The sequence below is a fragment of the Sapajus apella genome, unplaced genomic scaffold, assembly GCF_009761245.1.
Source record: "Sapajus apella isolate SASKATOON/1434 unplaced genomic scaffold, GSC_monkey_1.0 scaffold13, whole genome shotgun sequence".
In the NCBI taxonomy this organism is placed as follows: domain Eukaryota; kingdom Metazoa; phylum Chordata; class Mammalia; order Primates; family Cebidae; genus Sapajus; species Sapajus apella.
In genome coordinates this window covers 2926530-2941332 of record NW_022436953.1, presented here as the reverse complement: position 1 = coordinate 2941332, position 14803 = coordinate 2926530, and the positions used below count along the sequence as shown (strand labels likewise).

General features: G+C 44.7%; 1 protein-coding gene across 4 annotated transcripts in view; it reads right to left on the bottom strand.

Annotated features, from left to right (window-relative positions):
* The window catches only part of CNNM1 (cyclin and CBS domain divalent metal cation transport mediator 1), a 64663-nt gene extending 50064 nt beyond the window's left edge, over positions 1-14599 (bottom strand). For 2 of the 4 annotated variants that reach the window (XM_032281255.1, XM_032281256.1), the window contains exon 1: positions 12697-14599. In XM_032281255.1, the coding sequence (XP_032137146.1) occupies positions 12697-14461 (1765 nt within the window). In that variant the 5' untranslated portion in view covers positions 14462-14599. The remainder of the gene's footprint in view (positions 1-12696) is intronic. The other 2 variants (XM_032281253.1, XM_032281254.1) reach the window with 2 other exon arrangements.
* Positions 14600-14803: the final 204 nt, after the last annotated feature.

Sequence of the window (14803 nt, the reverse complement as noted above, 5' to 3'; positions counted from 1 at the left end):
GTGGAGGCAGAAGAACTGCTTGAACCCAGGAGCGGAGGTTGCAATGAGCTGAGACCATGCCACTGGACTCCAACCTGGGCAACAGAGGGAGACTTCATCTCAAAACAAAAAACAAAAAAGAAGGAAGATAAGTCTCAGAGTGATATAATGACCTGCCCCAGTCACAGCTAGTTAATGGAGATGCTGGGATCTGAGTTCGGGCCTCTGGGACCCTCTGTCTATGTCCATAGCTCCGTGGTCTGAGGTGGCAAATCAGACATGTAAGTCCTGGTTCCACCTCTGTCACTAACATTGACACTTCTGTCTTTAGATCTCAGGTGCTGCATATACAAAATGGCGATAAGAAATGCTGACCTCACATTTATGGTGAGCACACAATGAATTATCGAACAGGAAATTTTGTTTATATGGCTGTGATATTTGTTTATATAGCCATAAAATTGCCAATAAATTAATGTAAAGCTTTTGCAACTATAGGGATTATCATTGCTCTTTTTAGTATTTGTCCTTTCTGTACCTCAGTTTTCTCAATCATAAAAGATGGGACCAGGTGATCACCAAGGTTCTTTTTCTGGCTCTAAAATTCTGTGCTTTTATAAGTCTAAACAGCCCTGGGCTACAAAACAGTTTGGTTTTACAGGGTACTTCTTTGCAATGAAATATACTAGAATTTTAATAGTGCTAACTGTTAGAGCCTCTTGTGTTCATAAAGGGCTCTGAGCTCCTAATGTTTGTATCTTAATATTTGAAGAACTCCTTTTGAATGAGATAAAAACAGCTACCTTGACTCATGCTAGGTGTTTTTTTTTTTCTTTTTCCTTTAATCTATACAATCAAGCGAAAGCATTCTCTACCAAATCAGGAAGAGAAACAAAAAAATGTTATCCTACCAATCCTGCAGAAACCACCTTGATTTGGAAAAACAAAACTGTCCCTTTCTCTAGCTTAAAAAAAATGCTGTACTTTGCAGTAATTATCCTGCTCTACTTTATCAGAAATAACCCGTTTATCACAAAATAACTTCTTGAGCCACTAAAACACAATTATAAAAAAGCCAACCATATCCTCCAGAGCACCATGGTAACCAACATCACTAGGGCGTGAAAAAATAGTTGTTCGTCACTAGAATCTAAGCCAGTTGGTGGTTTGGCTTGCTAAGCAACACTGTAAAAATAGCAGAGTAGCAACCCATTATCTGGAGGTCTGACTTCACACTGTTTTGAATACTGCCCCAGAAAGAACTGTCCCAGGTCTCTCCATTGATTCCATACCCTAGGCTCACAGTCAAAACCAGATTAATCATTTAACCAACAAGTATGTATTGAAGAATATTGTATATCAGACACATGATTCTCAACATGGTATTCACTTAGTTTATCACTGAAACAGAAACTATAAGTGAGATGAACACAGCAAGAGTGGTTTTGTGAAGAGAATGGTGGGGCAGGGATTTGCTGGAGGCAGATTCAAAGAGAACTAACATCTGTCAGCCAGAGGACAGAGAAAAATTTAAAAAATAGAGAACTGCTTTATAATACAGCAAAAAATAACTACACTCTCATGATCATGATTATGCGTCATCAAGAAAAGATTAAGTTATATTTAGAATCCTTTGTTAAGGAAGGCAGGAATGGATATAGAATATTTTAAAAATATCTCCATGAAAAATGATTAAAACACACAGTTTTAGCATTTGAAGGAAACAGAAACAAAATTATGTTTGACAAATGTCTTCTGCTGCCTAGCTCCCCGTTTTGCTGGAAGATAAACAGCATTATGATAATGGATTTCCCAACATTCAGATGCAGTGTCGGCTCCCTCTCTGCCCTTCTTTTCCAGCTCAAACTCCTGCCTCAGCTGGAAAGCTCTTTCCCTTCATAATTGCTCAGCAGAATTCTTCTTCTTTCAAGGCTGAGCTGAAATTCCACTTTCTCAGAAAAGTTTTCTCAGATCATCCAGGGACTATTTCTCTCTTCCCTTTTCACCCATAGATGTTTTCTGGATTCCCTTGCCTGTACCCCAGGCTGTCTTGTATCATCATTTCCATCATGACCCTTCCTCCTTTCGTGTTCCTGGAGGGCAGGGTCAGCCCTGCATTTATGTCCATGTCTATCTGCCGAGCCCTGGTGCTCAGTACATGCTACTGAACTGACCTGCCCAGACGATGTTGAGGGTCACTGGGGGAGAGGGGGAGGGTGGCTGGCAGAGGTGGCACTTTCCCTCCTGGATGTTACACAGCCCTAGAGCCTGGCATGGCACCCATGCTGGCCCTCCTTCCTCAGCGCCTTTGCATGTCTGTTTCTGTCTCCTGGGAAGCTCTTCTTCTGATGAACTCCTTCTCACTGCCCTTTAGGATTCAGCTCAAATACACTTGGTGAGGGGAACATCTATCTTTACCCATAAGACCAAGTCTATGTATTTTATGTTCACAGCTCCCTATACTCTTTGTTCAACTCACTTATGACAATTTGTAATTATTAGTTGCCTGGTGTCTCTCTCCTACTTGACTGCAAGCCCTAGGAGGGCAGGAATGGTGTCTGTCTCATCCACACTGCATCCCCACACTGGGGGAGCCTAATACAGGCCTGAAAGAGAAGAATGCCCGTTCGATACGTGAAAGAAAGAAAAGAAGGAAGGACATAAAGAATTGAGGAGAATCTCATTTTGAAAAGGAACATAACAGCAGCAAATAAAAAGAAAATTTAGAGTTGTTATTGAAGGTCCCAGAATCCCCAAACATGGGCCTAGAAGTAACTCAGTTTAAAAGAGTACTATGAGGAAAACCCACAGACCTTCCTTGGAGACACTCAAATGCTTTAAGGGAGCAAGAAACACAATCAAATGTATTTGGTAGCAAAAAAATGGAATTGAGATGAGCTATGATGTTCTTCAAATAAAAGAATACTCACAAAGGATGATAAAAAAGAAGTGAAATTTAACTGCAGCCTGTGGGATTTAGATTAGATAAAAAGTTAAGTCTGACAATGAAGGCTGGTATGGCCTGGAAAAAAATAACTGAATCTGAAAAAAATGTAAATGAGATTCTCTCACAGGTTTTTTTAGTGCCCCTTCCTGTTCAGATTCTGTTGTTACCTGGCACTTCTTTTGCCAGGCTGAAAAAAAGAGTATTGCATAATAACATTATAACAATCACAATGAAAATGTTTAAAGGAAAAAAAACCCACAAGCTTATTATCTTGAATATTAATTATTTTCACTTTTTTGTTCCTTTCATTCTTTCTCCCTACACACAATGGATTATGCTTTGGTTATTGTTTGTGCGTCTCATGATAAATTTTACTAATTATTATTTCACAACATTTAACACATTTTAAAGAATAATACATCGATTTATACCAGTGAAATGTAATGGTGAATGAAGAATTTTATTTTCTCTTATGGACGACAAAGAATATAGTACTAATGTTTTGGGAGGTTTTTATAGAATTAAGCAATGGAATGGTTACTCTTCCTGCAAAAATAGATAAGGTCAGCATTTGGAGTATAAAGTAAAACACTGGCTATTTGGATTAGATTATTCTGTAGTGAAAAGGTCACATTGTGTGTCTGGTCCAGGAGCACTTACTGGCTGGCTGGATATGCTTTAGGCCAGAGGTCCACAACCTTTTTGGCACCAGGAATGGGTTCTGTGGAAGACAATTTTTCCGTGAACTGGGATGGGAGGGCAGATGGTTTGGGGATGAAACTGTTCCACCTCAGCTCATCAGGCATTAGATTCTCATAAGGAGCATGCAACCTACATCCCTTGCATGTGCAGTTTACAGTAGGATCTGCGCTTCTTTGAGACTCTGATGCCCCAACTGATCTGACAGGAGGTGGGGCTCAGATGGTAGCGCTTGCCCACTGCTCACCTCCCAATGTGCAACCCAGTCCCTACCAGGCCACAAACTGGTATCAGTCTGCAGTCTGGGGGTTGGGGCCTCTACTTTAGACAACAGACCACTTGCAGGAAGACCAAAGATGGAAGAGGAGATTTTTAGCTTCATAATGTCTGCCTAGCTCACCACTGTATTCCTAGAGTCTAGTATAATGCTTGGCCCAAAGCAGGAGTTCAAAAAATGTTTACTGAATGAATCAATGAATACTCGAAGACTGACTATGGATTGTACAGTAGGCCGCATTACAGCCGTGCTAGTGTACAGGTAGAGCAGCCCAGCATATGTGGGTTGTGCTGTCTTTTGTTTGCAAAGATGGTGTTACTAGCCCAGCAAAGCTAAGCTGTTTAATTGAATTAAATGTTAGTACTGCATTGCCAAAAAGCCTTTGACTTCAGAACAAAGCTTTATTCCTTTCCCCTACTCTACTGTTGGATTGCTTTTAAGCTTCTCCTAAAAGCAATCCAATAATAGAGTAGTAAATTTAAGAAGTATGATAAGTCTCTACAGCTCCATTTTTAAAATTAGTCTTCCCAAATTATAGAACTCAACCCTGAGGAAACTATGGCAAAAATAATACCAACCTATAAGAAAATAACTCTTAGGATTACAGTGGGACGTTTGATTTGTGGTTGATGGCAGGACAATGGGTTTTTTCTTTTGTTTTCTTTTTAAGAATTTCATTAAGATTGTTATTATGTGCAATATATTTTTAATATGAAAAAATATTGTTACTATTTCAGGGCGGGGATGATTAGCCTCATATGATTTTCATAATTCTTTTTTCTACTATTCTATATTTAGCTTTTTTCGATATAAATTAGAAACATAAACTTCAATAAAAAATTTATAAATGCAAAATATGGCTTGGTGCAGTAGCTCACACCTGTAATCGTAGCACTTTGGGAGGCTGAGGCAGGTGGACTGCCTGAGCTCAAGAGTTCACCCTGAGCAACACAGTGAAACCCTGTCTCTACTAAAATACAAAATTTTAGCTGGGTGTGGTAGTGCATGCCTGTTGTCCCAGCCACGCAGGAGGCTGAGGCAGGAGACTCACTTGTACCTGGGAGGTGAGATCACGCCACTGCACTCTAGCTGGGTGACAGAGTGAGACTCCATCTCAAAAAAAAAAAAAAATGCCAACTAGTCATAGTTATTGTATGCTCCATGTTTCCATTGCATTTTTGCATTTCTATTATAGCACTTTTGTTTCAATGCTTTATGTAACAAGGTCTGTCTTACCCATATACTGTACTTAGATACTGAGACATAACTTGTAAATTCAAGGTCACTGGAAGCCATGGGAAAGGTGAGTGTCCAGCTTGCCTTCTAGCTTTGCAAAGGGAAGTACTATTCATCCACTATACTCTAGGCTCTTTGGGAACAGAGACTTTTATCTCATATCCCTAACTCTTAGCACAGTGCTTTACATGTGAAAAGAAATTGTAATAAATATTAATAGATGTACCTAAAGAAGCAGAGAAAGAATATATGCAACACTTTTCTTCTAACAGTAACAAACCTCTAAGTTTCATTTGCTACATAGTCCAAAATGATTTAATTCATTTACCAGAGCTCTGCAGCTCTCTTCCATTAAAGATTAACTCCTTAAGTCATCTGTTCAGTCTTTAAACAAATATTTATTGAAAATTTACTATGTGCCATATGCATCATTAGCTGCTGGAGCTTCAAAGATAGATGTTAGATAGGGTGGCACATGCCTATAATCCCAGCACTTTGGGATGCCGTGGCAGGTGGTTTGCTTGAGCTCAGGAGTTTGAGACCACCCTGGGCAACATGGTGAAACCTTGTCTCTACTAAAATACAAAAAAAATTAGCTGGGTGTGGTGGTGGGCACCTGTAGTCCCAGGTACTTGGGAGGCTGAGGCAGGAGAATTGCTTGAACCCAGAAAGCAGAGGTTGCAGCAAGCCAAGACTGCACCACTGCACTCCAGCCTGGGCAACAAGGAAACCCTGGCAAAAGATAGATAAGACAATCTTGCCCTGGAGATGCTCATTATATGGGCGGGAGGCACTTATGAACAAACACTTAGAGGACAGCTTCTTAGTTCAATGATTGAGATATGCACACAGAACAATGAAGCTGGCCCCAAACTGGGGTTTACAGAAGTTTCCCAGAGGAGGTGGCCCCTGAGCTGAGTGTTAAAGAGCTGACGATGAATTAGTCAGGCAAAGCATATTCCTGACAGAAGTGCAGTGTGAATAAAGGGACAAAGACGAGAATAGCACAGTGGACCGGAGAGTTCAGCATTGCTGGAGGGTAAAGCTGTGGCAGGGAATGGTGAGTGTTGAGGCTGGAGGGGAGGGCAGGAAGCAGGTCATGAGTGTATTGCTGGCTGCCTTACCAGCTTAGACTCTCTCCCGTGGGCAGCGGGGAGCTGCAGAAGGGTTTTAAGCAGTGGGTGACATTACTGGAGATGATGATGATGATGATTATTATTATTATTTTGAGACGGAATCTTGCTTTGTTGCCAGGCTGGAGTGCAGTGGCACAATCTTGGCTCACTGTAACCTCCGCCTCCGGTTTCAAGCGATTCTTCCGTCTCAGCCTCCCGAGTAGCTGGGACCACAGGCGCGTGCCAACATGCCCGGCTAATTTTTGTAGTTTTAGTAGAGATGGGGTTTCACCATCGCCAGGATGGTCTCGATCTCTTGACCTCGTGATCTGCCCACCTCGGCCTCCCAAAGTACTGGAGATTATTTTAGTGGCACTGGAGAGAACAAGTTTGAGGGAGACAAAAATATGAAAAAGTGTAACTTCTAAGAAGACATTTGCATAAATGAATAACAGATTTGTGTTTAATAATCATCGCTAACACCTACTTAGTACTTAAATGACAGGTAGTAAGTAAGCATAATGCAATAGTCTTAATATTTCACACAATCTTATGAGTAAATCTTAGTATTATTTTCATTTTACAGCTAATGAAACAGACATAAACAGTTAAGTAATTTGCCCAGGGCCAGTATCAACCCAGGCATTCTGGTAAATCTTATGTTCTTTTTTTTTTTTTGAGATGGGATCTCACTCTGTTGCCCCAAACTGGAGTTCAGTGGCGCAATGTCTGCTTACTGCAACCTCTGCCTCCCAGGCTCAAGTGAGTCTCCTGCCTCAGCCTCCCGAGTAGCCAGGATTACAGATGTGAGCCACTACTGCCAGCTAAGTTTTGTATTGTTAATAGAGATGGGGTTGGCCAGGCTGGTCTCGAACTCCTGACCTCAAATGATCCACCTGCCTTGGCCTCTCAAAGTGCTGGATTACAGGTGTGAGCTGGATCACCATCCTGTTTGTTTGATTTCTGTCTCCTATATTAGAATGAAGCTCTATGCAGACAAGGACTATGTTGGTGATGATTTCCACTGTGCCAATATAACTATTTGTTGAATAAAATTAGTGAATAACCTAAGTGGAAGAAACTATGTACAGATTTAAGAAATCATCATGCACTGCTTAGCTATAGAGACACTTTCTGATAAATTTATTGCTAGGCAATTTCATGGTTGTGTGAACATCATAGAATGTACTTACACAAAACCTGGAGGATATAGTGTACTGCACATATAGACTACCTGTTATAACCTATTGCTCCTAGGCTACAAACCTGTATAGTATGCTACTGTACTGAATGCTGTAGGTAATTGTAACACAATGGTAAGTATTTGCGTATCTAAATATAGTAAAGGTAATGTGTTGCCTTACGATGATGTTAGATGTTGACTGCTAGGACATCATCAGGTGATAGGAATTTTTCAGCTCCAATGTAATCTTATGGGACCACCATCGTATATGCAGTCCATCATTGACCAAAATGACATATGACTGCAGTTGGATGCAATATTGGCATCCAATTATTTGGCCAACTTGGTGTTATGGACTGAATATTTGTCTTCCCACAAAATTTGTATGTTGAAGCCTAACAACTCCCAGAGAGGCCTCTAAGGAAGTACAGTAGTTACGATTAAATGAGGGAATAAGAGTGGGCCCTGATTCAACAGGATTGGTATCTTTCTAAGAAGAGAGGACCTGAGCCTATTGCTGTCTATGGACATGCACCGAGGAAATGCCATGGACAGAAGGCAGCCATCTGCAAGCCAGGAAGAGTATCATCACCAGAAAGTGAGTTGGCCAGAACCTTTATCTAGGATGTCAAAGCCTTGGATTGTGAGAAGATAAATTTCTGTTGTTTAAGTCACCAGTCTATGGTATTTTGTAATGACAGCCTGTGCAGACTAAGACAATGATTAATAGGATGAGCTGTATGTGAAGGAGAGCTTTCTAGGCTGGCAGACTAAAGGGACAAGTGGCGCCACTTACTGGGGATAGAGGCCCATGCAGAAGAAGAGTAGAGATTTGTTGTGATCAAGGAGTAACATTAATTATTCTGTGCTTAGGGTTCACCTCACTCAAACATAGAAATATAGAAGTTAGGTATTTAAAACCATTTATTCAGCACATGTGTATACATCCCCTAGCCATGGTAGTCATTGTACTTGTCCTGAGAACACAAAGTGAATAAGATTCATTTTCTGCCCTCAGGGAACTTATAGTCCAGTGGTAAGAAATACTGTCCCCTTTTGTAAACCTAGAACTCTAGTGTGAAAGACCATTTTCCTTTTCCCTACTTCTGAAGACTTGCAACGCATAAGAAGTAAAAAGATAAAATCCCGTATGGACCAAGTGCTGTGGAGTCACATGACCTGGATCTGACTCTGGGCCACGGAATAAACTAGTGGAATGATGATTTTAGGGTGGCCAAATAACCCTTCTGGGTCTTAGAGTCATCACCTGTGACTACAGAGTTGTTTAAGATTGGATAAGAGAAGGTATATAGAAATGTTTTGTCAAGTACAATATGCATGTTAGCAATTCTGTAATTATAAAGCTACATTACTAACCTGCAGAAACCAGTGGTAAATCAGCCATGGGCAGCAATCAGAGGTGAAAAGGCCACCTTTGAACCCTTTGGGTGGCAGGAATTCCCGGATGGAGGAAGAAATAAGACCGGTATAGCAGGGAAAGAACAGGCTTTGGGGTCCTACAGATGTAGTTCACATCACAATTCAGTCGGTTGTTAGCTATGGAAAGTTGTGCAAGTCATGTTATTGATCTGAGCTTTAGTTTCTTCATCTGTAAAATGGAGTTACTAACATCTACCCAGGAGGGTTGGTCTGAATATGTAAAGGGCCTGGCATGGTGCCTAGAACTGTTGGTGCTCAATTAATGGTAAATGTGGCTCCTATTAATATCATTATTTTCCTCTTCTACCTTCTAAGGGGTTTGTTGGGGTTAAGTTACCTGAGATGCAAGGACATAAGGAAAATGGAAAAGCTATTAAAGACCCATTTAAAAAATTATTTTAAAAATTTATTTATTTATTTATTTATTGTATGTTTGTTTTTGAGACAGAGTCTCTGTCACCCAGGTTGGAGTGTGGTGGCACGATCTTGGGTCACTGCAACCTCCGCTTCCTGGGTTCAAGTGATTCTCCTGGCTCAGCTTCATGAGTAGCTGGGACTATAGGTGCACACTACCATGCCCTGCTAATTTTTTGTATTTTTAGTAGAGACGGGGTTTCACCATGTTAGCCAGGATGGTCTTAATCTCCTGACCTCATGATCCACCCGCCTTGGCCTCCCAAAGTGCTGGGATTACAGGTGTGAGCCACCGCTTCCGGCCTTATTTATTTATTTATTTATTTATTTTTGACACAGAGTCTTGCTCTGTCACTCAGGCTGGAGCACAGTGGTGCGATCTTGGCTCAGTGCAACTCCACCTCCCAGGTTCAAGCAATTCTCCTGTCTCAGCCTCCCGATTAGCTGGGATTATAAGTGCGTGCCACCATACCTGGCTAATTTTTGTATTTTTAGTGGACATGGGGTTTCACCATGTTGGCCAAGCTGTTCACAAACTCCTGACCTCAGGTGATCTGCCCATCTCAGCCTCCCAAAGTGCTGGGATTACAGGCGTGAGCCACCATGCCCAGTCAAAAAAGTTGTTTTTTAAGGGTAAAGAAAATCAGTTCAACCCAGCCTTTCTCTTCTAACCTATGGTGCAAATGTATAACTCCTAAAGAAAATGACCACTATGTTACATGGCTTGCAGCCTGAGAATATCCACCTTGTTCACTATGTCAGTAGATCTACCAAACACTGTTAATAAGGGATCTCTGAAGGCAATGCTTCTCAAACTTTCATGCCACATAGGAGCCAACTGGAGGCTTGCTAAAGTGTGGATTTTCATTCAGTGGATTTACGGTGAGGCATGAAATTCTGCATTTCTAATAAGCTCCCAGGTGAGACTCATGCTACTGTTTCATGGACCATACTTTGAGGAAGTAGCAAGGCTATGAAAGGAAGTGGAAATATCATCCTTGGCATGGTATTCTCTGTAATGGCCTGCTTCTCTTTAGCGATCTACCTAAATACAAAATAGGTATTAATAGAACACTAAAGGAGCTTTTTTTCAGACCAGGTTTAGAAATTCTGCACAGGGATTAATTTCAGTTCAATATCAACTTTTTGGAACAGCTTACTATGTACAAGACATTGTGTAAGACACTGAGGATATAAGAGTTAATATGACAATTCCTGCTTCAAAAGACTGCTCATTATGCCTTGTATATTGCTAACCAACTGAGGACAGTCTTCTTGTCTTCCCTGTTGCCTAAAACTGTATAGATGTTAAAAAATACTAAATGAGGCCAGGTGAAATGGCTCACGCCTATAATCCCAGCACTTTGGGAGCCTGAGGCAGGTGTATCACCTGAGGTCAGGAGTTTGAGACCAGCCTGGCCAACATGGTGAAACTCCGTCTTTACTAAAAATACAAAAATTAGCTGGGCATGGTAGCACACGCCTGGGAAGCAGAGGCAGGAGGATCACTTGAACCCAAGAGGCAGAGGTTGCAGTGAGCTGAGATGGCAGTACTGCATTCCAGCCTGGGTGACATTGACAAAGGGAGATTCTGTCTCAAAATAAATAAAGAAATAAATAATGAATAAATGAATGAGTTCATAGGAGTTTCATTTAAAATGTCTTCTGTCAGCACATGACAATGAGGCTACATTTTAATATTTAATGTGATTTCAAAATATTGTGGCAGGAACAAGACCCCAGATTTGTTTGTATTCAAAGTCCTAAAGATTACATATGATGCTAAAGTGATGAGATTTAATTTTCTTCTTTCTTTCTTTCTTTTTCTTTCTCTCTCTCTCTCTGTCTCTCTCTTTCTTTCTTTCTTTTCTTCAGACAGGGTCTTGCTCTGTTACCCAGGCTAGAGTTCAGTGGCACAATCATAGTCTACTGCAGCCTCAGGCTCAAATTATCAGAGATTAAATTTTTGACAAAACAATTTATACAAAATGCAGTCAAATAAGGGTACTGCTAGCCACAAGGAAGTGAAATTTGAAGCCTGAATCTAAAGTCAAGGGATTGATTTTTTTGGTTTTTGTTTTTAATAAACATTCCAACTCATATCAGATGAGTGCCTACTTCAAAGTAGTTATTCTGGAAAGTTCTACACTTATTCTAATTATGTCCCTGTTTCCAAATTATGATGTCTCTAGTTGCTTTCAGGGTTTGTGAGATAGTCTTTTGAATGCTCTTAATGTTGACTCCTGAAAGTAGATTTGATTTTAAAAAACAGTCAAGGGTTCTGGGCCAAATCTGGTGAACTAGGGGAGAGTCAAACTGTGTAATGCCAAGAGGGATGACTCTAATGTGTCCAGGCTGATTTTTCTTGAGTTAATTTGTAGTCACCAGAAGGCACTTTCTGAAGACAAACTCAGACATAAAGTAAACATGTTATAAACATGACATCAGGCTTGAGTTTGGGGAGGAGAGTTGGAGGATGGTGACTGCGCTGAAGGAAACCCCACTCATTTGGATGTGCAAGTTTTCTAGGATCTCCTCTACCCAGAGTATTTCCTCAGATCTATCTTATTTCACAGGACCACAGTTCCTAGAATTACAAGGATCCTACTGCCTCAGTCAACTTTTAACCCCCAACCTCAGCACACCCCACCCCTCACCAGGGTCGTGCTGTTTTGTACGATGGTGGGATTACAGCTCACTGCAGCTTTGAACTCCTGGGCTCAAGTGATCCTCCCACCTGGGCTTCCCAAAGTGCTGGGATTTCAAGCATGAGCCACCGCGCGGGATCTGAACCTGAGTACTTGATATGTGTGCAATCAATACCTGACGGGAAGCTAAATATGGGGAAGAACATCTAACGTGTTTGGGTTTAGTCTACATGATTCAAAAGGCAGAACTAGGAGGATTTGGAGACACAAACTTCTCTATTTAAGGAAGACATTGTCAGCCACTGGAGCTGTCCAGCAACGGAATTAGTTTGCTCTGTAAATAGTGAGCTTTCAGCCCCGGGAGGAGTTTAAAGCAAAGGCTGCTTGTATGGGAACCTGTAGAGGTGCCTCCTGTAATAGGTGGAGAGCTATGCAATGACCTTCAAGGCTATCACCAACCTACACAATACCTAACACTTGGTAGGCCTTGGAAAAACACTGGTGGAATGGAATAAATAAGAAATATGGTGAGTCTTGTGAGTCATGTAAAGGGGAAGAGGCCTGGGGCTCAATCGGGAGCAAGATGTGAGGTAGAAGTGAGATGAAAATAGCCAGGGAGCCAAGAAGTAAAGTCTTCCTTGGGTTTTTCGTACCAGAGGAGAGAAATTGCTTTGGGTATCTAGAGCCTCACGTGGTCACGAAAGGATAATACCTTTGAGGGGGATAGGAGTTGGGGGAGAAGACAGACTACTGCTCACCCTTCTTAAACTCCTCCAGTACGGTGTCCAGTCGGGTGTCATTGAAGACGCAGTGCAGGGGCCGGTTGTAGAAGCGGGTTACAGTGAGGAGCGGGGTGCAGTCGTCGGGGTCCACGAAGGCCAAGTCTTTGACAAATAAAATGTCGACAATATTGTGCCGCTGGTCGCCCTCGTACACTGGGATACGCGTGTAGCCGCTGCGCAGGATCTCGGAGACAGTGGCGAAGTCGAGCACCGCGTCCGAGCGCAGCATGAAACAGTCTCCCAGGGGGGTCAGGACCTCTTCCACCACCTTGGTGCGCAGCTCCAGGGCACCTTGTATGATGTTGAGCTCCTCCTTCACCAGGTCGCTGTAGGGGTCTGCGGCCCGCAACGTCTCCAGCAGCTTCTCCCGCGTGTAGAAGGTACTGATCTCCTGGCGCAGCGCCCAGTCGAGCAGGCGGCCCAGGGGGTAGCACACGGGGAAGGCGGCTGCCATCAGAAGGCGGGTCAGGCACACGCTGTGCGAGGCGATGGCCAGCCCGTGCCGCGAACACACTGAGTAGGGGCAGATCTCGGCGCCCAGGAATACCGCGCCGGTGCACACGAGCGCCGGCAGCCACGGGAAGTGGATCCCCTCTTCGCTGTAGTCTTCCCCGGTTCCCCCGACGCCCGGCGGCAGCGAGGCGTACAGCCAGCCAGCGAGGGCCGCGTTGGCTCCGGCTTGGCCCAGGAGCAGGGTGCAGAGCAGATGGGTCCCTCTGCCGCGAACGGCCTGCACGCGGCGCGCCTGCTCCTGCTCGGCTGCCGAGCCGCTGTTCCGCAGCACCCGTAACTCCACCGGGTCCAGCGACAGTAGGCTCAGACGCAGGCCGCTGAACAGGGCCGACAAGGCTAGTAGCAGGAGCGCCCCGAGCGCCCGCAGCCACGCAGGGGGCAGCAGGTCCCCGCCTGGGCCGTACAACCGCGGGCGGACGCGCAGCAGGAAGCCGCCGGCGGCGCCGTGGTGGTGCCAAGCGCGCCCATCCCAGGCGCAGAGCGAAAAGAGCTTCCCACCACCGCCCGCGCCACCCTGCTCCGCCTCGCCCTTGCGCAGCTCCCGCACCCTCACCTGGACCAAGGCCGAACCTGCCACGCCCCCGGGACGCAAGGGCCCCAGGACCTCCACGTCCGATGCCCAGTCGCTCTGCTCCCGGCAGCGCTGCGGTCCTGGGGGCCGCGTGGGGATAGCGCTGGGGGCCACGCCGCTACCGCCCGGGGGCTCCTCGATGAACACGAGCCGCGGAGCCCAGTCGCTGGTGCCATTCTCCGAGGAGAGGGTCGGTGCGGGCACCCTTGCGGCGGTGGCAGGCGGTCCTGGCTGGAAATAGACACGCAGGAGGAAGCTGGTGCCTTCGGCAGCTCGCAGGGTGCCCCCCTCCAGGGACACGCGGCCTCCAGCAGTGTCCTCGGGCCGCAGGCCCAGCAGCCAGGCGGCGGCGGCCGGGGGCCGAGGAGACAGGGAAAAGAAGAGCAGGAGCACAGCGCCTCGGCTGCAGCAGTCCCGGAGCCTGGCACCCACCGCTGCTGCCGCCGCCGCGGCCGCCGCCATCCTGCACCCGGCGCGGCTGCACGTGATACTGCAGAAAGCCGAGCGAGAGCTGGAGGGAGGAGGAGCCGGAGCTGGGAACTCAGCAGCAGGCAGGTCACCACGTGTACGCCCACTGCGCGCGTGGGCTAGTGGCAGTGGGCATTCAGACTCCGCTTGGCAAGGGGTCCCCGCGGGAGGCTGGAGGTGACCAGGCATCACTGCACGGTGCGTAGCCGGTACACACTTCAGTGTAACTGAGCTGCAGCCTGGGAAGCCTCGTCTTGGAGCACAGCCTCCTACTCCAAAAGTAAGGTGCCGCTCTGCGAACTCCTACCTGGCAATAATTCCCTGCCCGCTTCACCGCCTTCCATTGGCCGGGGAAATTTCCCAGCTTTTCCATTCTTCTGTCACTTGCATTCCCCCTTCTGGTCAAAAGAATTTTCTGGAGTCAAGTCTTTAATATGTGAAAACTTTTAGTCCCAACTCCAGCCGACCTTTCGTATTGTAAAAATTTCTGAGTTAAGTTCAATTTTTAGTTAAGATCCGAATGTCCATCAA